The sequence below is a fragment of the Notolabrus celidotus genome, chromosome 3, assembly GCF_009762535.1.
Source record: "Notolabrus celidotus isolate fNotCel1 chromosome 3, fNotCel1.pri, whole genome shotgun sequence".
Lineage (NCBI taxonomy): Eukaryota > Metazoa > Chordata > Actinopteri > Labriformes > Labridae > Notolabrus > Notolabrus celidotus.
Genome location: NC_048274.1, coordinates 15,531,818 through 15,558,391, shown reverse-complemented (window position 1 = coordinate 15,558,391; position 26,574 = coordinate 15,531,818). Strand labels below are relative to the sequence as shown.

The 26,574-nt window shown below is 41.7% G+C and overlaps 1 protein-coding gene across 1 annotated transcript in view; it reads right to left on the bottom strand.

Annotated features, from left to right (window-relative positions):
• The window catches only part of nkd1 (NKD inhibitor of WNT signaling pathway 1), a 43,442-nt gene extending 17,597 nt beyond the window's left edge, over positions 1-25,845 (bottom strand). The window contains exons 1-3 of the mRNA XM_034679551.1: positions 25,631-25,845; positions 25,490-25,522; positions 25,139-25,278 (exon numbers count right to left, since the gene is read on the bottom strand). Coding sequence (XP_034535442.1) covers positions 25,139-25,278; positions 25,490-25,522; positions 25,631-25,655 — 198 coding nt within the window. The 5' untranslated portion in view covers positions 25,656-25,845. The remainder of the gene's footprint in view (positions 1-25,138; positions 25,279-25,489; positions 25,523-25,630) is intronic.
• Positions 25,846-26,574: the final 729 nt, after the last annotated feature.

Genomic DNA, 26,574 nt, shown 5'->3' with positions numbered 1-26,574 from the left:
CTTTTTACTTTTTACACACACACACACACACACACACACACACACACACACACACACACACACACACACACACACACATATAAAAACACACTCCATCCTGCTTTCATGAGAAGACTGACACAGAGAGAGAAACGGATATTCTTGAAGCAGCAAAAGACGGAAGAATATTCAGACATGGACAATCAGAATTTATCAGTTCTCCTTTTGTTAGTCTTTCCAAAGCAAGATTAAGAAATCTTTATGTTGTACTGATGTGAAGTTAAGAGTCTAAATCTGTTATTACTCAATTGCATTTTGAGTGTGTGCATTTTGAGTCAAGGACTGAATCCATTTTTAATGCGACACACTTAAACTCATAAGTTGTCCTAATAAAGTCTTTAAAGAGTTCCTCCTGACTGACCTGATGACAGTACCACTTTGGGAAAAGCTCTCTGGTTTTAAGCTTAGACAGTGATGGATTAGGTTGCCCTTTGACAAAAAAAACAACATATAGGATTTCTAAAAATAAGAAGCATTTGTGTCTGAGTTTCCTGTGTTCCCACCAGCCAGGAGGCACGAAAACAGTGACGCAAATTTCATGACCAGCTCCAAGAAAGTAAGATGTTAAAGGCAGAAGGAGTAGATCTTTTCAGACCTTTAAGATAGATTTATCTCTCTAATCCCATCAGCACCTTGAATAATGCACTTTACATCCCTGTCACTTTCCTGTGCTGTGACAAAGACTACCAGCTCTGTTTCGAGATGCTTCATCTTCCTGACACCTTTTGGCTTCATCTCCCTGAGTCGACTGACTCATGTTGTGATACCCTGACTCACTAATCTACCAAGAGTACCAGAGCCTATAAGAGTGTTAGACAAAAAAAACAAATCAGACTTTTTCTGTGAGGTGAAAAGTGCAGGAGAGAATTATTTTACGTTGAGCATTATTTAACAAACAGCAGCAGAATGTCTGATTGGAAGAAAGTGTCAAACATAATAATCTTCAACAGAGCAAACTAAAGGCTGCATAAAAGCATATTAGGAAACTGTCAAAAAGAGAGGATCAGACCGGCTATCTTTCATAAAGAGCATTTTAAACAGAATTCCTCTGCATGTTTAAGTTGATGTTAAACATGAAAGTGAGTCGGTCCAGTTTGTGAAGCTTCAGAGAACGAAGGCCTGAACTCATTCCCCTCAGTTTGATTTGAAATGAGAGAGCTCAAAGTGGATTTGACCCAAACTGCAACGCTGGTCACCTCCCTCTAAAAACGATCGCTCAACTAATGAGTAAAGACGAGGCTGGACTGATGCAACATTTGCAAACAGTTAGTCAATCTGAACGATACAGGCTGCAAATAAGAACACCAGATCTTACTAAATTCAAGCACATAAAGGTCTGCGTGCACAATGACCATGATAACTAAAAAAAAGAAAGCATTTATCTTTCAGGTCTTTCAATAAGCCACTGATGGACTTCTTTTTAGACCCTCGCTAATTCAAGGGTCAGAGGTCACTGTGGGAGACAGTTTCAAGCCAAAGGAAAAGACCACCTAACGTCACACTGATTTATGATCTGCTCTTCTCTGTAGCTTGTGAGACAAACATCTTCACTGGATACACAGCCAGGTGTGTCACTTCCACACGTCTATGATGGATCACATGATAAAACCAAGGGCCATTGACTCAAAGGCATTTATAGGGTGGCTGACCAACATTTGTTGGCGGAGGATGTAATGTTCTAAATCAAAGTCAGGCATGCTGAGGACGACAGAGGGACAGCATCTCCTGAGCAGCACAGGCGAGAAAATGATCCAACAGAATGAAAGGATGGCAAAATGTTGTCGTTGTGTGTGGGGGATGAATTAGGTTGAACATTATGTCAACGGCAGAAAGTTACAACATCAACATTTCCAACTACAAACAAGCATCTAAGTGCTGCAAAGGGGAGCAGCGAAAACATATTTCCAGACTTGATGTTAAATGTTCTGAGGAGACCACAACAGAAAAACTTTGTGCTTTCAACAGCAGCCAGGTCCTTCAGAGCTCTTCAAGCCTTTTAGGACAAGTGCTTGTATGGCCCCTGTGTGTTTTAAAGTTGCTCAGGCCCCTTCACAGAGAATGATTTATTAGGAGCCTGAACACAGAACACAGTGTGCATGCTCATTACAACATCTCGTACATCACCGGCCCGTCTGAAGGCGTGTTTAGTTTGGCAAACCTCATCAATGGCATCAGTGAAGAACATGAATTTTGGATGTGCCAAAGACAGATTAGCATTTTTATGAAGATTATTGTTTACTGAACACGTACACAACCCATGTTTTCACAACTGTTGAGCACTGTAGTCATTTTAGTATGTTTTCCTTACTAATGAAAATATCTATTATTGTGAGGAATGTCTACAAGCCTCTGATACAGTCATTACTAACCATCTGAATCCCTCATTGTTGACCACTGAAAAAGGCCACAGGTCTTTGGCGATACATTCAGTGATACATCTTGTGATTTGGAGTTCTCACACTGTTATGGGGAAGTGAAGCTGTAAACACTTCCTTGACAGTCTTTTGGCCTGGCTGGATTTTTGTCCTTGCATCTTCTTGGATCTTTTCTGGGTGATGTTTTGCCAAGTGGCTTCTCATATTACCTATATTTCCCAACAGCCTGGCAGTGTCTGCACATTGTTTTTTGTTTGTCCGTCAACTTTTCTCATGTCTCGACAAAGGGAGAATGAAATGCTCCAACATATCAGATTTACAAGCTGCTGGAGCATCCACAGTTACACACTCCTCTCTCTGCTGTCTCTCGCCTAAAACGCTGCTGTCTGCCATAGTCGTTGTACCCGATTTGGGGACAGCAAGCAGAGCGCAAAGGATGATGGGCACGCAAGGGGACAATGGTCTCTGTAGTTCCCTTGTTTTCCCTTCTTTTTTAGTTTCTGCCCTGAAGACCGGTTGTGGAAAGAGCCCGGATGCAGGCAAGGCATGTGGACGTGTGTTTGTGAGCTCTTGGTGGTGCACCCCAGCAACTGTCTTTATCCTGATTAATTACTCTGTCACACTACGTAGCATATTGAAAAGAGAGACATTTAGGGTATTTCTGTATGGAAAAATATAACTTTTGGTGTAAAAACTAAATAAGCCTGGAGTTTCGAGCTTACAAAAGCTGCACACCAAAGTAGCAAACATGGCGGACAAAGAAAAGGAAGATTTTTCCACACTTCTGAGGCTCTTCGAGAAACTAAAGAGGACCAAACATATCGATAAGAAAATGGCCGACATTCAAACCACGTTACTTAAAATTGAGTCCTCACTCTCCACACTGTTGGAGCAGGTCCAGGATATGGAGACATGAGTGGCTGCAAACGAGGATGACATTACGTGTAAGAGCCACATTCATGTTTTGGGTCAAGCTGTGAAACACATTGTTTATTGTGCCACAAGGTGTCATCGTTTTGCTAATTAAGGGCACAGGTATAAAAGTACGTCACCGCCTGGGTATCAGATGTGTGTCTTGACCCGGAAGGGCAGTTGGTTTTTAGTCCCGTTGTCACGCTGTTACGTTGTCGTGTTGTCACGTTGTTACGTTGTTGCGTTGTTGCGTTGTCACGTTGTCACGTTGTTGTCATTGTCACGTTGGATGCTGTGACGCTGCGTCGGCAGGCGGCATGGAGAACCGTGTCAGAAATGTTTGTTCGTTCAATGAATGAGAAACTTGTGGACGCTGTTTAACACTTTGTACGGTGATGAAAATAAATCGATTGTTTTGTGCTTCAAACCAGAGTTACGCCTGAGAATTGTTATTTCAACAACTACAGCAAACGGTATTGTATGGACAAACATATAACACTACAACGCGTCAGCCAAGTCATTCCCACACACTGGCAGCTTTTAGTACGAGACTAAGCTTCTATATTACGGATATGTACGACCGCGTCAGCAACATGGAGAAGTAATAACACAACTTAAAGACAAAACTGATGACCTTGAAAACCGTAGCGGAAGATCAAACATCAGAATCCTGAACATTCCCAAACAGGCAGAAGAACAAGATGCAGTTGGATTTTTGGAACGGCTCATACCACAACTCCTGGGTAACGACAACTTCATCTTGCCCATTACCCTGGAGAGAGCACACCGCATCTGCAAAATCTCTGACTGACCACGGGCCCTCATCTTCCCGTTCCTTAACTTCAAAGATAAAGAGTCCTCTGAAGACCGGTCGTTTCATTCAGTCACAGGTCCACCGCATCATCGGGACACTTCTCCCAATGCAGTTACATTTCATTTCATTCAGTTTTACACTCCAGATTTCCTATTATGATCATAATATAGTCTTATTCCTGTCTTTCTTGTTCCTCATCCAGAGAAAGCAAAAAGGACAGTGAGTCCATGCTGGCACAAACCGACATGGTGACCTTAAGACAGCAAGTTGCCTCCAGCGTCATCCTTTCTCTGGCACTGACATGGACTCACTGGGCCTTTTTTTTTCCAGCTGTGAGTCTGTGTCTGAAAGCAAAAGGGCACATTAAAGTGCAAGTAATATGTACTTGTATGTGATTGTGGGAAAGTCCCACAGGGCTCTTGGTCTCTACGCTGTCTGCCTCTACGACCCGCCACACAAGCTGACAATTTATGCGGCCGACGACAGCTCCCCCTGATCGCGCGCCAGGGCTCAGTGGAGGCAGGCCTCTGGAGCAACGGCAGCACTACTGGCACTCCATCAAAACCCAGGAAAAATCTCATTAGGACCTGCGGCTGGGTGTCTCTCTCTTGCTGGCCCCCCCACACCCTCTGCTAGAGAACACCTCCAGGACTGCAAAGTTTGGAGCTGTGGCATTGACATGGAGTGGGGGGAAACACATATGGAGGGTCATTCAGCAAAGTGGGCGAGTCAGGGAGCGTATAGCGCAAGAGAGAATAAGGAAACAGATGTGATGGTCTCCAACTACAACTCACATGAAAACCATCCAGCACCAGAGAGGATGAAGGATACAATAAAGAAAGTGAAAGGTCATCATTTCCACTTGTGTCATTAATCCACAGATACAGTATGCTCAACATGTGTACATTTGCATACACTGACAGGTATATCGGACTAGAGGTAACATCATATAACTCAAAGGGACAGTGCAAGACATCTGATGCCTCGCTGTCTTGTGCCAGGTCTTTTATGACAAACTTAACTTTTCTTCATGTTTTTCCTTGGCTCGTAAACTTGTGCACTTGGCATATAAAATGATTCTGACAGATTCTGTCTCGCCTGGATAGCAGCCACCAGCTTAAGTTTATGAATAACTAATGGTGAAAACAGCTGTATGGCATGGGAATTTTCAAAACTCTAGAGTGCAAACACTCACAAAGATGAAAACTAAGGAGTAAGAAAACAAAAAAAAAAACATATTAGTTTTAGAGCTGCAAATTAGCTTATGGGTGTAGTATTACTCGCAGAATGTCTGAGAAGAGGAAACACCCATCCCCCTCCACTATCCCAAACAGTAAACTGAGATACACTGGAGGCAGTTTCAAAGAACTAAGCACAACATTTGGAATCTGGAGCAGTGCCTATCCTGCAACGTGTGGTAAGTGTGGTGCTGCTGCTGCTGCTGCTGCTGGAGGAAAATAAACGGAGCAGACCACCAGTCATCTTCACAGTTTAAACGTGGGTCCAGTCTTTCACAGTTCTTTACACCGGAGTGTGCTCCTCACCTACCTTTAAGCAACATAAAACAGACTCACTCAAAGCCCCCACGTAGCAGTAAAACACGACGCCCTGAGATGGAGTCGAGATAGAGAGTGTTGATGTGAGGAAGTGAAGCGCTCCACTGCCTCAGAGTGAGGCTTCAAAGGGGATCAGTTTTCACACATGAAATAAAGATCTCAGATAATCGTATAGCATAGCAAAGCTGACGCGAGACGGTCCCATTTATGGAGGGGGGGGAGATGAGGCAATTTTCATACAACACCTAGAGTCTAAGAGCCATGGCTAAATAATGTCTCTGTGTTTTTCTTGAGCCAAACAAGATTTTTTTTTTGATCACGCTCATCATCAAATGAAGCGTCGGGGTAATTTCTTGATTTTGCTCCAGTAGAACAGATGCTTTGTCTTCTGAAAATATCAAAGCTTCAGCACAAAACGAACAAACGCATAAAACTGATCTCATGAGCGGCCTGCGGTGCCAAGAGGAAGTCATATCGGCTGTGTTTTACGACGCAATTTAATGCTTTCGATAAGGAATGAGATGCCTGCACAGAGGTCATGGACTGTAAATCTTTAGAAGTTTAGTTCTTCAAAACATTGGCTATAAGGTACCAACATGTATACTCTTTGTGCAAGTTTTAGGGAAAATACTACATGCCTGAACAAAAGTACTATCACGTAGACGAAATATTATGAGTTGGATGATTAATCAGAAGTGTAAATTGTTCAAACCACTACAGCTTTCTCCTCTCCACTGTTCCCACCTTCAGACAGGGGAACACTTCAGTTGAGTGGACACCAAACTGCATGATTAATTGGAAACGGGTAAGCCCTTTAACTTCTCCGACTCAGAGGACTAACGTGTCATTTGACATTGCAGTAGGGAGCATCAAAGACAGACACCATCTCTCCAGACTTTGCGGCCCCATGCCTGACACCCCTCAGTCACGGCACACCCACTTCTCTTCCTGCAACCCAGGAAGGGAAATTATAGCCGCAGAGTCAGGATCCATCACCACGCAGGTTGGAGGAAGCCGCTCTATGATTAAAGTGTGCATGGTCAGCAACACCAAGACTGGAGGGGCTCCGGGAGGCAGCACATGCCAGAGAGGCTTACCGTGTTAACTCTAGTTCACGACACAGGTCAGGCAGAGACACACACAAACACACACACATGCACAGCAGAACAACTTCAGTGAGGCTGAGGAAAGCTGTTTGTAAAGAGGAGGTGTGGTTCAGGAGAGTTTTGCTTTTAGCTGTTTATTAAGTTGAATTACACTGTATGTCTGTGTAAATGAACTCTCTGACATTTCTGGATGAAAGGTTGCAAAGACACGTGTCTGTAGATTGTGTAAGCATGTGTGTGTGTGTGTGTACATTCATGTGTACGTGTAAATTCTGGTCACATGTTGTCTGCTCTCGGAATTTATTTCCCCCATAACTGCCGTGATTGGATGCTTTCCTTTTGTGGAACGATAGTGCACACAGCCAACACTCATTTCTCCACGTCAGATTTACATTGCAAACACTGCCGGTCACATTACCTCACCCACATCAAAGGCTGCCTCCTGAAAGGCTCAGTGGAATATTAGCAGAGATTTACAGCCCTCATCTCGACGCTTCAGAAACATGCTGATCTGAAGTAATCTCCCTCCCCCTCTCTCGCTTAACGTGTTTTATGTGTGAAGTTGGCCAACACTTTAATGACCTATTTACAAAACTTTTACACCTGCAAAGATAAGCTTTTACAGCTCAGCCACCCCCCTCGGGTAGTAAACCTCACCTTTAACTCAAGGTAACAGCCTTTATTAGCTTTTGAAAAAGTATAACGGTGGCAATTTACATTTATCACGCTGCTTATCAAAGCATTATCTCACCACAGAGGAGGAGACAAGGTGTCAAGATCAAAAGTCTAACTTCAGTATTTTTAGTCACTTGTTTGAGAGCTTTCATTTTCTTTAATGAGACAGTCAATGAGCATGGAGCCCAGGGCCCGGATGCACGTCCAGCCATTAGCGATGAAAACGGGCCGTGCGTACTAATGGTGAAAAAGAAAATGGATTAGTGGTATGCATGAGCCAGGTTAACGCCCCAACAAAGCATTACAATTATTGGTGGTAGACCCCACCGTTACAGGTGCTAACGGTAGGGTTACCACACCTGTTAGGCTGTTTAAAGAATGGCAGACATAGTTCAAGACAAAATACGTTTACATCGTTTATGCATTACCGTTCAAGACAAAATACGCAAAGACAACGGAAATTTAGGGATCGAACGAATCCTTTGGAAAAGTATGACGATGTCGCAATGTACAGCAAATTTAGATTCAGGAGACGCGACATTATTCAGTTAACAGATGAGATAAGGGAGGCAATCAAAGTCTCAACCCTGTAGTGCACGCCAAATCATAACCATACAAATAAAGGTACTTCTGTAGATTATTTCACATGAATGAATTAGAACATAATTCTTAGGTAACCAGCAATACCGTGAAGTGAATCCTTCCCAAACAACTCCGTTAACAAGTCCTCATCCTTCAATGGGGGGACAGGTGGTCTTCCACCTGTACCACATTGGTGGCCGTGCTTGTTCCGCAAAGCCGCTTTCATGTTGCTTATTTTATTTTGTAGGTCTTCTACTGTGCGCTCAGAAACACCACACGCATTTACACAGTTCAAAATCTTATGCCAAACTTTCCCTTTCTCCTTGTTTGTTATCTTTGACGATTGACTTGCTGATGATAGCTGTTTGTTCATTCTATATTCTTGTAATAAAATGTCCTTTTCTTCTTTCGCTAACATGTTTTTTTTTTCTTGATCTTCTCTCAGTCACGCCGGCACCACTCGCCATGTTTATTGTTGTTTATGCATAGTGGGCATATGCAGTTCGTTTTTGTTGGATCAGGGTTTTCCAGGAGGTTCCCTGGACATATGAAGTTTTGCACCAGCCTTGCTTTCATGGCACAATTAGCAAATTGGCCAGTTATTTGCAGTCGTGCATGCGGCTAACGCAATGGCCAAATGGGCCGTTCAATAACGGTACGTTAAGACTAATGGCCCCGTTTGTGTAATGGCTGGACGTGCATACGGGCCCAGATCATCTGTATTAGTTCTGCGAGTTAAATATGCAAATGAAAAAGTTGACTTTCTCTGATGTGCACCATTGCCATCAACATTACTGTAATCTTCAGAATATATGAGACCTGTTAATTATTGTTTGTAGCTGCGTTGGGTCATAAAAAGTCACACACAGGAGCATTAAGTCAAGTGAGCAGACAGTGTGACCAAAACCTACTCCTGTTTTTATCCTGAAGTCTCCTCAGGAGTCAGGGAGTTAACGGGAATCTGAGCTCGAGGTGAATTCTTAAAAACACATTCTCCAGCAGCCCATGAACTCCACTTTGGGACCTTACATTCCCAGGAGGAAGCTATGGTTGGGTAGGAAATGGAGACAGCCTGTCGCTTGGCCTTGATTTACAGGTGCTCCCTGCCTGCCAAGAGCAACAACTCACAACATTATGGCTCTCTGAGTTCAGAGTGACGTTCAGGTCCAAAGTATGAGAAAAAGAAAGCAAAGGGAGAAAAGAAGTGTTCTTGCACAAAATTACACTCCAAATGCTGCTGCAAGGACACCGCTTGGATATTGCACCCTGTGAACAGAATAGGTTTGCGTTGTAACTTTTAACCCCTTAAGTGAAAAGGGCGAGCAGTCCGGCTGAGGTGACATGAGTGTACAGAGAGAGTGACTGTGTGTCAATCATTATTTACAGCAACTAACTGTAAACATGCCTTCTTCCATGTGTGTTGTGTTCAACAGTGAGTGTGCTACGCTCTGTTTAGAGGGTCTTAGTAATAAGTCAAAGCTCACTTCAAAGGGAGACAGTCCTTCAGCCGTCTGGGTGGCTTCAGACGCCAGTCTGAAGTGCTGTAAAGTGTGGCAGGAACAATGTTTTAGTCAGGAAGTCTACCTTGAGGGCAGCAGGAAAGTGGAAGCCACTTCAACCATTAACCACGGACAAATGAGAAGAAACACTCCAGCAGCTATAGCTTGAGGATCTCCTTTGAGAAAGCTGATCCTTTATGTTACATGGTTTCTAAATGGGTTCTTAAATAAAATACAAAAGACTACATGACCTTAAGAAATATCTGTGGTCTCTTTTCAGTTACTGTAGGGGCCATAATGTTGATTTGCATGTCTTATTTGTTAATCATGATTATTTCCTTTTTATGGTTGACTTAATTTCCGCTTTTGGATTCATGGGTGTGGTTTACCTTTTATCTACCTGTTCAGTTGGGTGAAGGGAGGCATACAAAGAGGGAGAGTGGGGTTGAATATTTTTTGTTGACCGCCACCGTCATTATTATCGTTTATTTAGATCTCTTTTAGTATTGAATTATTTTGAGTGTTTGATTTATGGCAAGACACGTCACAAACACGAGCCCACTTATTCTCTGCAGCACCTTTCAATCTTAGCCGCTTCAGTTCCCTTTTCGAGAAGGCAGCTTAAAGATGGGCGATATTAAAAAAGTTGTTATCGCCATAACATTCTTCAAATCAGTTGATATTGATAATTATCAAATCATTATTTCATTTAAATTTAAAGGCAGATTGTCGAAGAAACCAGACGGTTTGTTTGCTTTGGCGTGCTCTTCGATTACCTACATCCTGAAAGTTATTTAGTGCGTTAATAGCTGACCCAGAGTCGACACAGTGTTCGACTAATGACTCCGCTCTTTACATTCCGCTCCAAACACCTTTAAGCCTGCCTACCTCATACCCTGCGACACAATTGGCTGTTCAATGCAGTCATCTTCTCCTATTTAATGTTCGGTGGCAAATAGTGTTTAAGGCACATTAGCACCCCCTCCCTTTCCAGTGGTTGTGGGGTGTAATAACAGGTTTAAATATATCCCATTTTTATTGAACATTTGTAATATTTATATTGAGAAATATTAAATCATGATAATTATCTTTATCGATTTATCGCCCTGCCCTAAGTCAGCTGCTTAGGGAGCTCCTCAAGTTTGCAAGTTTTTTTTATGAAGCACATCTCAGTTGTGAATCGTCTCTTTTATGTGTCTTTATCAGCTGATCCAGACGAAACATTTCAAATCTAACACTAGAATGCACAGAAGAGATAAAAGATTCTGCTCTTATTACTTTCTCATCAACTAATTGACTCAATTTTAAACAGATATAGTGTGTGAAATGATCTGTTCTGGATCCAATCCAGACCTCCAGACTATGAAAGAGAAGCTAACTGTGAATGAGGAGAGTTCATGAAAACTGATTGTTACACTCATATGTCTCATATTCCTCCAAATGACAGTCGTCGGTAACATCTGTAATTCGGAGCCAACCTCTTTTCATTCAAAATCAGAAGCTAAAACTTGTGAGTGTAATCAGAAGCACCGCTCCATGTGGTAGGTGGCTGTTCTAGAATCTTCTGATGTGTGCATGTCGACCAGATGGGAGTGACCTAAACACCAAGGTGGCCATTCTTGCCCTTTGACTGTACGAACATACAACATACCCTTACACTCACACATAAACATGAGCACACACAGACACACGCACAGCATGTTTAGAGCAGACATCCTGCCAGCCACAAGCCATACCTCTAAACATCCCTCACATCTGACCTTTTAACTATGGACCTGAAATCTGTAATTACAGAGACTTCTTCAACTTTTCTAGTAAACACAGCTGCAGAAATAGATGCATCAACTACTATACAAACGCGTACTGGTGCCAGTGACAGGTTACTATTCATAGCTGACTGAAATTAGTGGCTCGTGTCACAGGTCACCATGCAGAGGTTGCAGCAGCAAAAAAATTACTACCACTGCTTACACACACATAAACAACGGCGCACACACAAATCCCCAAAATACACAATCAAACCATTCGTTTTTTCAAATATGACTCGGGACATTGTCTGAACTTGGTACACACAGATTGCCCACGCTCTGAGCTACTGGGAAAAGTCTTCTATAGGCAAGGGACGGCGCCTTCCTCTGTAACTGTGACTGATTTGCCTTTATATCAAAAGAAATTGTATATGAACATATTTGAAATAAATGTGCAGGGGTGAAAAACTACAGAAAAGAACAGAAAAGAGTAACAAACAGCAAAGCAAACAAAAGGCCTCAGTACCCAAACTTCCCAGCTATTAAGAGTCCTGTATTCAAATCAAGCTACAACCTCCAATCTTGGAGTTCAATGTGGAAGTGCTAAAAACTGCAGTTCCTCATGTATCCACTTGAGGCTGGCTCTAGAGGCACCGGAAGCCACATACACACCCATTCAAATAAGCACATCTTTAAAGCCAAAATAAACATTTCTATTGCCTGTTACAAAAAACGTTTCTGGTCTGAATAGCTAATTTTTTTATCAGCACACACTCAACCATGAGTTAATTTTTTTTCTTTATTTTTAGAAATACGCCAATTATGAGTTTGAATAATGGTGGTGCTAAGGGGCAGGGCTGAGTTCACCTACAGGCGTGCACACTGTAGCTGTTAGCTAGGATGCTAAAAGCCTGCCTCAACTCCCCTCTGCCTTTTGTTAGGTCAACCAAAAGTTAGCTTAAGTCAGCATTTCCATTGCCATGCGACCACGATTGATCAATTTCAAAACATTTCTATCAAAAACCAATGGGTGTCGTCATGAGGATTACATCAATGATTTGCACATTCCATGATTCAAATATTGGCTTACATCAACACCAAACCAACTTCATACTTCAAGGCTGGCAGATTCAAGTCCATGTAATAACCCAATGCAATTATTCAGATGTTTTTATTCTCACCATAGACTACAAAATATGGACGTAGTATCCGTGACGTCACCCATCTGTTTCTGAAGAGCCGTTTTGAGGCCAATCGTCGGCGAGAGCCATATTTCTGCTGTGGAGCGATTGTGACATAAAGAGGCAGGCTTTGAGCCTCCTAGCTAAAGTGTTCCTGCCTGTCAATCAAGTCAGCTGTGCCTCTCATTGGAAGACTTGTAAATTCAATATCTTCAAAATTGCCGCGTTAGAAAAAAATTCACCCCCCGTACAGTGTGTGCTGATCGAGAATGAGCTATCTACACTTGTCTTTTGTACCAGGCTGTAAACATGTTTATTTCTGCTGTAAAGATCGGCTTTTTTGAATTGGTGTGTATGTGGTTTCTGGTACTTCCTGAGCCAGCCTCAAGTGGATCCTCGATGAACTGCAGTTTTTAGCACATCCGTATTGGACTCTTATTTTTTGACCGGAGGTTGACGTTTGGTTCTCACATGCTCACCCTTGGGGTATTGTAGGTAAATTTTGAGGACTGCAGTGCATGTGTGAAGGGTTTGTACACCAGGAAGTAGTAGCAACAGGAAAGCTAAGGCATGCATTTATCCATTTAGTTCAAACCAGATATCAGTCAACTTTATTCGGTTCTCAATTCAATTATACGTGTCTCAGATATAAAGTGAAAAATCACAGCATCACTATAAAGAATGCAGCACTGACATGCTGAATCATTAAGCCCTTAAACTTGCAACCTATTTCAAGAATGTGCCCCCAAACTTGAGCATTAAGTGGCGTGGCGGCGTGCTGAATTTCATGCACAAGGCAGATGACCCTTTAGGGAGCAAAGGGTTGATGTGTTTCATTGAAAGTTGAGAGGGTGAGGTCTTCTTTGGGTCGTGGCACCTGTGGAGCATTAACCCACCAGGGGAGGACAGCTTTCCTTTCAGCCAGGCTGCTCCTCTGTTTAGCTTTCCTTCCACTAAAAACATCCCCTAAAAGACAATCCAGACCTCCTTCAGTCCTGGCGCCACAGGAAGAACCGGAGAGCCCTGGAACCTCTGTCTGTGGGAGGCACAATGCTCTTCCATCTCTGTTTACCTAAACCAACTTCCTCCATTCCCTCTACCTCAGGTGGCCTTCGAGCCCCGGTCACAAAGGCGCTCAAACATGTGGAGGATAAATACAGCAGCTGATGAAGGCTCTGGAGTGAAACGCTGGTGTTTCCTTACAACCAGTTTGTAAGAAAAACAAGTGGAAGAGGATCAAGCTGGGAGTCGCGTCTGTGAGCAATGATAAATGGATCCCCATATTAGGGTAAACAAACGGGTGGTGTGTGTTTGTATAATTGTGAGTGTGTGTGTGCTTCACGCTTCATGAGTGTGAATGCACGGTCCTGTGCAAGTGTGCAGACTCTCATGAGAGCTTGATTTTATGCAGATGCTGATCTAGTCCTTTTTTGAGCGCCACTTTGAGTGCTCAGTCAAATTATTCAAGCACTTACTGCACAGGCCAGAGCACAACCCCCGGGGGGAACTGATAAACAAACAACAAAGAATTATTCAGGGTTTAAACACTTAAACACCCACTTCAGCAGAGCCTTTTAAGTGGGTGATTAAAATGTGCACCGCAATCCCACAGAAAGCTCAGAAGACCCGGGCTCCACCACGGGAGCCCAAGTCACCTCTAGTTTCAACCCAAACACACACACACACACACAGCTATGTCAATTTCTGACTCGTAACAGACATTCTTTTACATCAAAAACTGCAGGAGAACACACAACACATTATATTAGCATACAAATCATAGTGTTACTGTGCCGTTATTATGTAAATCCATTTATTAATGCTATCATAATAAAAACTTGTTCTTTAAGTGCTGCATCTTTAAAAAAAAAAAAGTCTTCACTCATTTATCAAAAGAATTACAAATGAGTGCCTGGCTGTCAGAGTCTTTGATCTATCCTACTTGAAACTATGCATTATCCATCGACTGAGATACGCTGCAATAAATGCTCTCCTTTCTAACCTCATATTTCAAGTCACAAGCGGGAAGCAACACTTTCCTGATGCTTTGCGAAAAGGCATTAGCATGTCTGAGGCGAACACACACATCAAAAGGTTGAGGATATGTAAGCATCAAAGATGATGATGTCAGTTAAATGAACTCTGGATTTGGACAGATTATCTGCTCAGTGTGTCAAAGTGTTTATACTATCTACTGGGCATATGCTAGGGCTGGACGATTATGGCAAAAATAATAATCACTATTATTTTGATTGATATTGAAATCACGAATAATAAACACGATTATTCATTGATTTCAAAACGTGAGTGTTTAATGAACCACAACTTAAAAGAACAATCAAAAATAAATTAGTAACTAGTAAAATAATAATAATATATAAAATGTGCTCTGAAGTGTCACAGGGTAACAGAGAGTCTGTCACATACAAGCGGCAACCTCTGGTCTCAAACGAGGAAGCCCATGCGGAAGTGTTATAAACTGCAATTCATCGAGAATCCGCTTGAGGCTGGCTGCAGAAACACCAGAAACCACATAGACATGAATGGGAAAAAGACGATCTTTGCAGCATTAATAAACATGTTTATAGCCTGCTCAAAAAACGGCTTGGCTCTACAAAGCTAATTTCTCTATCGGCACACACTGTACGGGAGTGAATTTTTTTCTAATGCGACAGTTCAGAAGATATTAAGATTACGAGTCTTTGCCCAAATAAGGACTTGACTGACGTGACTCCCGGTAGGGAACACATAGCTGTTGGCTAGGAGGCTCAAACTCTGCCTCTTTACGTCACACTATACCTGGTTGAGTTCCGCATTTCCAATATGGCTGCCGCCTTCCACTGGCTTCAAAACAGCGCAGATGGGTGACGTCATGGATACTACGTCCATATTTTATACAGTCTAAGGTCACATATCACTCTGCTACGCTACTATGTTTAGATGCCACTTCACTTATAAAATACAACTTTATGACTGAACTTTAAATGGTTAAATAAATTAGTCGTCTTGCCTTAAGGTGCAGAAACGACAGCGTGACAAACTTTGCAAATAATTTCCTTCTGCTCGACATCCGACAACTTGAAGCCAAAATGTTTCCAGATGACCGAAGTTACCTACCTTTCTTCTCAACCAAAGGCTGCCTTTCTGTCGTGTTTTTAAATCGCTCACTCCACGTGTTGTTGATCCACATGTCACACGCTTGCTGGAGCTGCGCACACAACACAGGTGCATTCACGGTGCTTTTACACCGCATGAACTTAAATACACACCGTGCAGTCAGCACATTAATCATTTTTCTTCGATTATAATATTTTTATGATCAAAAGAAGCCAAATCGAAATCACGATCAAAATTAAATTAATCGTCCAGCCCTAGCATATGTTGTAAAATACAAGCCATTCAATCGGAGCCTGGGTCCGATGTCAATACAAAGAGAAACTGAACGGCAGCCCATCCTAAAAATCCAACTATTTCTTACAATTGTGAAATTAAGTGCCACCCTCAAGGTGGGAACCCAACCCCCAAGACTAAATGTAACCGTGAAGAGGGTGCTGAGAGACCACTTTGATCAACAGCTATCCGATGCTCCAAACTGAGCATATATTTGGGGAAACAAAGCAACATCTCAGCTGTTAATCCTCTGAGATTTAGAGCACATTCCCCCAGAAGCCTTTTGATCTCTGGAGTGCATCCGTACAGCTGACTCCAGACTTACTGCACTCACATGCACATGCGTTAACAAGATTTGCAAATATATGAAAGTAATTTACTCGTACCAGCAGTAAGACGCTAAACATATGGTACCTAGAAATGTCAGCAGATCATTACTTTTACAAACTTTGAACTTTTAGAGATTCAAAGATTAATTAGAGGTCTATGACATGACTCATTTTGCAAGCGGATGTGATGTGAAGGGAAGAGAGATCGAGGATGATCTCACACTAAAGAAGAAAATGTGTGGTTGTATGTCTACATGCCACTAAAGGTTTTGCCTCAAAGCGGGTACACACTACAGGATAATCGGGGCTGATTTTTGTCCCCATCTCCCCCTTACGATCAAAGCCAGCAAAGATTGTCTGATGTTTGCAAACAACATTGTGTCTGATTTTCCTGTGGTGGGTGTGTGTTTACGAGTGATTTTGTCCGGTCAGAGCCGCTCGGACGGCCTCAGAATGAGAGATCGTAAATAATGAACCTGAGCAGCACAGTGTGTAATGTCACGTGTACCGGAGAAAAAGCCAATCAAGACGCGAGCTGACTCCGCTGACTGATGGAAGAGGAAGCAAAAACAAACAAAAACATGGCGCTGGTTGAAAACAAAAGTCTCTTGGACCTACGAAATGGAAGACAACTGGTTGATTTGTGGCACAGCATGAATGTCTATGGAACGTTTCGTCCAAAACCTACCACAACAGGACGCACAAAGAGAAGAGTTTTTCCACCATGTTTGTTTACACCAAAGTCACGTTTTACTTCTTGAGATTGGAATATTGAGCGTGAAGAACCTGATATTCTGCTGAAGAATCGGTTAGTGTGTGGTGTGCTCCGTAGTGCACACCACACACTATAAGATCAGAAGAGAGAGATCTTGTGCGATCTGTCTTTTGTTGCTCTCTTTTGACCATCAAGTGTGTGGTCTCTAAATGTGTGAAGGTTTGAAGGATCCTGTAATGTGTGCCAGGCATTACTGTTTCACAGAAAAGCTGCTCTTGGAAGCACCATTCATGTTTACCTATGATCCGCTCTGCTTTTTTCACGCAGGACAAATTCCTCCAGCTTTCAGTAATCTATGTGACATACGATGCTGGATGTGACATTAAAGCCACCTGCATGTCCTCGAAACCTCCCAGTCCCCAAGCTATGTTGACGTCAGCCAAATGCTTCCACCCCATCTTCTCATGGGAAAAAAAAAAAGAAATCACAGAGACCCTCTATGGCCAGGTGCTACCCCTCCTCCCCAAAGACCAGGCTTTTTCTTCTCTTTAGAGAGTGGCTCCAAACCTTCCTCTCAGCCTCTTCAAAGAGCAACAACAGGCCCCCGGTCCCTTGGGAGCACAGAGGGGGTAGAGCCTGGTGGGAGAGGGGCATACGTCACACAGAGCGCACAAGAGGCCAGCCGGTGGGAAAAAGAAAACGCATAGGGAGAGGACCGAAAGAAGTAGAGAGAAAGAGAGGAAGAGGAGTCTGCATTTGAAAGGTGCTTTCAGCTTCGAGACAAGGGCTCTCGCTTTGTGAGAACGACAAGGACAGAAAAAGCAAAACAGCAGAAGCGAAGACGAAGGGGGCGCAAAACCTGCCATGTCTTTTATCAGACTTGGAGGCAGAGGGAATGCATTTAAAAGCTTTAGACCAACTTCCAAAAAAAAAACCCTTTCTACTTTAAAAAAAAAAAGAAAAATCAAAGGGCCGTGAAGCAACTGCAAAACAAGGGGGCTGGGGGCTGACACTTCACTGTGATTCACTTTGAGTTTCACTCAGTTGTCAGATGTACCTTTGCTTTTTGCGTACAAATCCATACAAGTCGATGGGAGCTCAGTTTGGGGAAACATATAGAAGTTCTGGAACTGTAAGAACGGGGACTTGAGTAGACTGCAGGCAACTTTTACTACGCAGAGGGTAGGGCCTCACAGAGGAGGGAGGAGCCGTCAGTGTCACTACAAACACTTCCCCGCATGGCCCACTTCAAATGCAGTCTCATTTCATCAGCCACAACCACCACAGGGCCACAGGGTAAACGCAAGAAACAGATGGAGCCTTAGGGGGGAGAAAAGGAGCAGAGGGGGAGGGCAGCAGAGGGGGAGGGGTAGTTAAAGGGTGTAAGGGAGTAATTTAATGAGGAATAACTATTAAAATAGATTATTTTCTTTTTTTTAGATGATGGCCTCGTCTTTCATCTGATGCCAAGAGAAGCAACCTATCAAAACAAGTATGGGAAATTTGAACTTCCAAGTCAGGAGTTGTGAAAATCTTCAGCTCCATTGATGTCTATGTCAGCGGCATAATTTTACTGGGTGCACATAACATATCAAATTTATTGGTGGGTGTAGACACCACGCTGTACACAGGGGACAAAGTGTGCCAAGGCTCACATGACCTGGATCTCATGTGTTGAGAGGCACAGATCCACCTGCCCACACCACTCACTCACTGTCTGTCAGGCTCAAACAAGCCCGCATTAGACTGCAGAGCTCATGAATGAGTGAAGTGAGTCTTTATTGCTCTGTTTATATCTCTGTGCAATCAGCTACTATTTCAATTTAAAGCCAACAAGAAAGACAAACTGATAATGCGATGAGCTGCTCTTCTAGAAAGTACTTGTCAGAATACGTCTTTCCTCTCTTACAGGGAAGATGGTCTGAAAAAAATTCAGATCAAAAGAATTCCAAGTGAGGACTCCCTACTGTTGACACCCGACCCACATTCTCCTGGACCCTGGTTCAGCTGGGAGGGGGGCTCAAAGAACAGCGACTATAAATAACTATCACACCAGGTATTCTATACAATAAGACAGCTTTGAAAGTTAAGAGTTGACTCCAGTTCTTTTACTGAGGAGTTTAGACTCTGTTTTGATCCTCCAAACACTGCAGGATCACATGGAGCAGTATGACTTCTAGAATAGTTTGTGCATGTGATGTTGGGAAAATTTACTTACAGGTTATAAATTAATCTTAGAAATGTATCAACGTTTAAAATGTGTACAATCTTTTATTTAAGTGGACTTTGGTATCTGCACAATCTGTTTCTGAGTATTTTGTGTCTGCCTCATTGTGGTCCCTGTTTGTAGTCTGTGTAGTTGTGTCTATGAGTGTTATAACAAACATTAGCCTCTACACATTGCAGTTCTGCATTTGCGCTGTAATGAAGTTCCACTGTCACTCTGCCTTTGTACTTTTACATTAAAACCCACAACAGTGTAATATTTATGCCCCTGTGTATGATTTCACATTGCATTATGGCGCAAGAGGCACAACTTATTAGGGGTGTAACGATTCATCTACTACATCGATGTATCAATTTATATTCCTATGATCCGACTACATTGATCTGTGCATGGCAAGTTGGCCTTCCGGACGACATATATCGATCTAACATCGTTTTAAAAGGTAATAAATCGATAGTATCGATATTAGGAAATAATGCATTGGATTTAAGCACGGCAGACTTTATATGGATGTGGTATTTTGCCCTTTTAATGATCAGACAGTAGACAACAAAACATAGCATGGCGGATGGCAGAGGAGAAGCCGGCGAGTGAGAAATTGTCAAGCCACCATTGCGGTCCAGCGTGTGGAAACACTTTGGCTTTTGCAAAGACAGAGATGTTCTAAATAATTAATTCCATGATTCATTTAATACCTGATTCCATTACAAGAAACAACAGGAATCAATGACTGTCCAATATGAAGGTATTTAATTCACAGTCACACTGGTTGAATTTTTGACTAAAAAGTTACTGAATTGATTTCAAGTCCCTGAATTGTTTCGGATCGTATCGTTCTAAATGAATCAATATCGCCTTTTAATCATATCGGCAACCACGAATCGAATTGTTGTTAAAAAGAATTGTTACACCCCTAAAACTTATGAACACACAGTAGGAGCGCCACATTCACACACACAGACATCGCCACCATCTTCCTCCCTATTCGGCCTCCGTTACTACCTCCAAGGGAGAATCTGAGGTGTTGACAATGCTCCACCATTTTGCCTCAGTGCATTACACAATGCAGATGAGATGTAACAGGAGTGTAAATATGCAACCTTAAATAGGCAGTGGGAAAGAGTATATCTGCTGTATGCAGGACAACAGTCTGTGTGGAGAGTAAAAAAAGAGTCAGAAAACATCGGCCGAAGTGCAACACTTTGTTCTGATGATGAATTAGCTTTTTATGAATCCCTTCAGGTGTACATCGGCATAAAAGAGCAACTAACAATCCGGGAACCAGGAATATGACCATTACACTGTAAACTCTTTAACATCACTGGATGGGAAAAAGGTGAGCAGGTGGCAACAAATAAAACTCAATGATTTTTACCGTAAGGAAAGCAACAAAAGCCTGAGCCAGAAAAAGTCTAGGCCGACTGTATTAAAGAACACATCCTGTAGCTGCTGTGCTAAAAGACTGATGTTCAAAAGTAGATAAAATGTAGGAGGTTTATCTTTAAGAGAGGATTGTCTGGGGAACAGATACATTAGAAACCAAGCCCAGTAAGTGCAGATGGTTAGGAGTAAAGAGGAGCTGAGAGTCAAAAGTCTATAAGTCTTTATAAGTACTATGACTAGAGGCTGTTTTGCAGCAGTGGTGACACACAATGAGAGCAAAAATTGCTACAAACGCCTAAATCCTTGTGAAATGTATGTATGTTTGGAATCAACATGGGGTGTTTGGAATCAACATGGCATGTTCCAATCAGAAATCAGAGTGCCGGATATCTGATAGTAGTAATGTCTAAAGCTTGATTCCTGTAGTACCCTCTGTTTGTTGCTTTCAGTCCTCCAGAACTGTGACACTCAAAATAATACGGCAGGAATTTAGCAAAAGGCTACAACTTAAGAATGAAATATTAAAAATGTTGTATTCACTTTATCATCACAAAACAAAAGGGAAGAGTTCCTAAATACTGATGGTGAAAAACACCTTTTCTTCTTTGATTCATTTTCTCTTTGTTATTCACTCTGTATTATCTCTTTGATTATTTACATAAACTGAGTGCAACTAACAGTACTTTTTTCATTCAAATTAAACCCATTCAGCAGAAGTTCCTGGTTAATCCAGAGCTGTTACTGTTTAGAAAAAGCACATGGTTATTCCCAGGAACAAAGTTAAAGATATTTGTCTTGTGGTAATTATGTATGGCGATTCTAAATGTTTACAAATTGTCTGATGGGTACAAACGCCACTTGACACATAAGCATCAAAGTAACTGGCATGGCTTTTCCACTTCAGCAGCGTTGATGCTCAAGAAAATAAACATACAGTTTCAGGGGTTTCTCGAAGAGCCGGTCCTTCCGAAAACACCCAGAGAAAGAGAGCATGCAGATTCTCAGATCTTGTTACTTTATGAATTTATTGCAGCTTTGAGCTCATGTCAGGTTAAATGTAACTTTGACACTATGTGGGTGAACCACACTACACCAGTCCAAACCTCCCAACACTTTCATTCGATCAATCGCACACCACCTTACACCAACACCTTTATAAAGGGACCTGCAACCCTCTCTTTACTAACCCCCCATGCAAAACCATTGCTGCCTTCAGGCAAAGCGGAGCTATCAAGAGCATCTTCCTGCCAGGCAAGACAACAGTGGACTTTAGACCTGACTGAGGCAGACCAGTCAAGATATTTCAGCTGCCAAAGACTTCCTGAAGTTTGATGTTTGCCTTTTTCCCTTTACAACATGCCAAAATATCACAACCACAGCTAATTTCAACAAACAATTCAGCCCATGTGTGCAGTTGTTTAAATGTACAATGTAACAAAGGTTTTATGTTCAACAGCAAACGATGGGTAAGGTAAGCTGTTGTAAGCTGTCAGTTTGTATGGTGATGAAAATAGGATTCTGTTTTTTTTTAACATTGAGAAACTGCAGAATCTGTCAAATATTAAAAAGGAAATTCCTGACACCCAGCATCATAAGAGAATTTTTCAGCAGGTGCTGTATTGTCTCAAATGAGAGCGATCCCGAATTCTGGGCTGTGTTCAATAGGTAGATGCATTTCAGCTCAAAGTGTGTGGATTGTGGGTGGAGGAGCTGATTTTCCTTTTGTCTTGATGGGCTCCAATTCCTAAAACATGCTGCCTTTGAGGACGGCATCGCTAACCAAAGAGGCTTATGGCTCCTCTGAAGCAATTCCAAAGGATATTTTCTTCACTTGACAACAACAGCAGTGTGTTTACAGCAATGCCAAAATACAAAACAAGCATGACCCCCAACATTTCTCCGCAGCCTTCACAATCCACACTTGTCACCAGACTGTCACAATGCAATGCTTTCAACCCAGCCTTGATCTATTGTTACCTAAAAAAAACACCCTCACATCAGCACATAAGACAGGGGGGGTCAAACATGCGGCCCGTGGGCCAAAACCGGCCCGCCAGAGGTTCAAATCCGGTCCGCGGAACGACTTTGCAAAGTGAAAAAATTACAGAGAAGACATTAACTGCAATTCTTCAATAAAAGTAACTTCTATTTCAAATTTGTCCTCTGGGGGGTTGCATAAAATCATAGTGCTGGCGGAGCGCACCTGAACGGCGCCCCGGGACTTTTTTTCTCTAAGTGAGAAAAAGGATTACTTTCATTCAGATCCATAAAGACTTTTTAGAGCTCTATAAGATGATCCAATTAGCAGCAAAGTTTACGTATATATAAACTTGTCACAGTAGGAATGGTGGATCCACATTCTTCGAAAGGAGCCACACTTTCCTTACATGTGCATGCGTTACAGGTGTGCTCCGTCAATACTAACACTAGCACTACACCCCTGCATACAACACTGTCTAGTGTACTTAAAAAGTGTACTTTTTTTTGCACTAAAACAAAGGGAAACATCTGGGGTTTTCATTATTCATAGGTTATTATGTTATGATTTTACTGGTCTGGTCCACTTCAGATCAACTTGGGCTGTATGTGGCCCCTGAACTGAAATGAGTTTGACGCCCATGACATAAGATGATACAAACATTTGTTCCCTACATGAGAGATCACAAGTGTTAAAATCCATTGTTGTATTTTGTCACAGTAAAACACTTAACTGAAAACAAAGGCAAGACTGCAGCAGACAAACTGAGGTGTTCTGTGGTTTACTTTAAGAGTGCCAACTTTGCGTTTTGTTTGTATGTACTTTTTCCACTTTATGTTATGGTTAATGAGCAGCATGGCAACTATTTCAGTGACAGATATTAGCAACACACTGTGTGCGGCCAATTGTGTGTGATGTGTTGTATTTAGGAGACGCAGCTAAATGTTTGCAGGCCCTAAATAGTGTACATCACTCTGCTCTGAGGTTCGTCACGGGTTGCACACGCCTCACTCATCACTGTGAACTTTACGTCAAAGCTGACTGGCCATCCCTGAGTGTACGCAGGCATACACATTGGCTACGTCTAATTTATAAATGTCTTCTTGGCTTGGCTTGGTCCCCATGTGTTTGTGTGTGTATCTACAAAGATAAAAAAGCCATTATGCGTTGCGCTCCTGTAACACTTTACATATGTTTGTTCACTGTGTTCGGACAGAGTTCTGTAAGAGAGCATTTAGTTTTGCTGCTCCTACTTCTTGGAAGAGGCTCCAGAAGGACTTGAAATTGTCAGATCTTATCTCACTTGACGCCTTTGGCTCCATCTTAACCTTCCTGTTATGTTGCGGGTCAAATTGAACTTTTATTTTAGGCAATATATGCCTTCCAAACAAGCTAAATGCAGCATAAAAATCTGGGCAGAATGTGACAGAAGCAGTGCGGTGTTAATTTATCAACATCACTACATAAAAAAATTCAATGAGCTTTCCAATGTACATTAAAAAAAGTTTTAACATTAATTTAAATGAAAAACAAGTGAGTTATCCTCATTGAACCATGATCTGGGGACACCAATGGACTAAATCTTGGTTTAAATGGTTAGTAATGGAGTTAAAAATTTGATTAGAAAGCATTTGTAATGGGATTTTTTGGGGTTCTGACACCCAGGAACATTAGGGTTAAATGAAAGACAGACCCCAGAACAGTGCCTGTGTCTTTGAATGCTGTTTTTGTGATCACAAATTGCATTTTATTTGCAAATTAGTTGCACTTTTAAATGATGTTTCTACATACCGTCTGTATATATGCTCCATGCTGATGAGTTGTGCTAGTTATTTTAGAAGTGTGCTGCTGACCTCTTGGCCAGGTTGCTATTGTAAAAGAGGTCTTGATCTCAATGGGTATCATCTTGTTAAATAAAGGTTAAATAAAAAATAAAAAATGGGCTTTCCAATGTACATTAAAAAAAGTTTTAACATTAATTTTAATGAAAAAAATGGCGAGTTATCCTCATTGAACTATGAACTGTGAGAATCAAAGAACACCAATGGACTAAATCTTAATTTAAATAACTAGTAATGGAGTTAAAAATAGATTAGAAAACATTTGTATTAGGATTTTTTGGGGTTCTGACACCCAGGAACAGTATTGCTGTTCCAGAGAAACGAACATAACAGGAGGGTTAAATGAAAGACAGACCCCAGAGCAGTGCCTGAGTTTTTAAATGCTGTTTTTGTGATCACAAATTGCACTTTATTTACAAATTATAGTTGCACTTTTAAATGATCGATTGTTTCTACATACTGTCTGTGTATGTGCTCCATGCTGATGAGTTGTGCTATTTATTTTTGACGTGTGCTGCTGACCTCATGGCCAGGCTGCCCTTGTGAATGAGGTCTTGATCTCAATGGGTCTCATCTTCTTAAATAAATAATTAAAAGGTCGCCAATAGTGTTAAAAGTTTGTTTTCCAACAGAGAGCCTATAAGAAAGTTTGTGAAGTCTCAGAGTGCACAGGATAAAAAAGATTGAAAAATCTGAGGGGATGTGGAATAAGAACTCAAGACTTCATTGTAATAACTTCAGACTGCTGCTTCCACGACACTTCTCGTGGTGTGCAGTTTGGTACTCACCCGTGCAGTCAAGCCGCAGTTATTCTTGTGGTGACAGTCCGGCTGCTCAAGGCGAGAGCTCGTGCAGTAGTATTTCTGCTTCACGAGCCAGTCGTCGATTCCTTTTCTCGCCAAACAGGCATTGACTACAAAACTGTCGCCTGAAATGTATGAAAAACGCACGATTAGCATTTACAAACTACATTTTCTCGCGCTGCATTCGTGTTTCTGAGAAGCGATACATCTTCAAAGAGTCGGACTCTGCGCTATAATGTTACTTTAATGAGCTGAGAGTCTAAAAAACTGTTACAAACTAGCAGAAATACGAGACTTTCATTCAAATGGAAGAAATAGATAATTGGCCATGCTTACCTTCCGGACTCTCCCTCGGTTTACAAATAGCGGCTTGAAAGAAAGAAAGTCAGAAGACAATGAATACTGTTACTCGAAAGTATCGCAGCACCACAAAAGAGCTATAGCTGTGATTTACTCAGAAACAAAAACAATCCTTACCATGTTTCGAGTGCAGTTTACCCATTTCTATGCATCGACTTTGTGTTGAAAACCATCAGAAGGTATAATCCACAGGGAAACGAAACAGGCTACGATATCCAGACAGTGGAGCGTCCGTGTTGACAAGAACACCCTGCGCTCGAGAGGCTACGGGGCCGTATGACTGAAGAGCCAAAGCAGCCTTTGATCCAGAGCGCCGCCAGTCAAAGAAACACACAGGACATGAGACGACTTCCGGTCCACACTTTCAGAATAAAACTATTTACTTTGCCAAAAGAAATTGAATATTTTCAGAGTTGCAAATTACTAGTTCATTGGTGAAACGAATTTAATGTATTGTCAATAATTTCACCAGTCCATTATCCAATACCTACAAAAAAATAAGATAAGATAAGATAAGATATACTTTATTGGTCCCCCATTGAGGGAAATTCTTTTGTTACAGCAGCTTACAACACGGGACAGGGGAATACAACAATGTACTAGCATAGTTAACAAATATAATAACAATAATAATAGCAATGACAAAGGTAAAATAGAAAATATAATAAAAATAAAACAAAATAAAATAGAATAAAATAAAATAAATATCATTTGCACTATTATCTATTTATATTTGTCAATTTTAAACTGTCACGGCACTGCACGACTTGCACTGTGTACATAGGCTGTTTTTTAAATGTATTTTATTATAATTTTATTGTGTTTTATATTTAAGCGTTTGCTATTTAAGAGTTGGAGTTAGACAGAAACAGCATCTCGATTTTCCTATTTGTCTTGTATATACGGTGAAAACTGACAATAAAAACCTTTGAATCTTGAATCTTAGAAATAAAACATGTCGACAATTGGATAGAGCCCCAAATATAATAAACAAAGTAATGTTTCTTCAACTTCAGGAATGACTCGTTCAGAAATACCAGACTGGTTTAAAAATTCAGTGA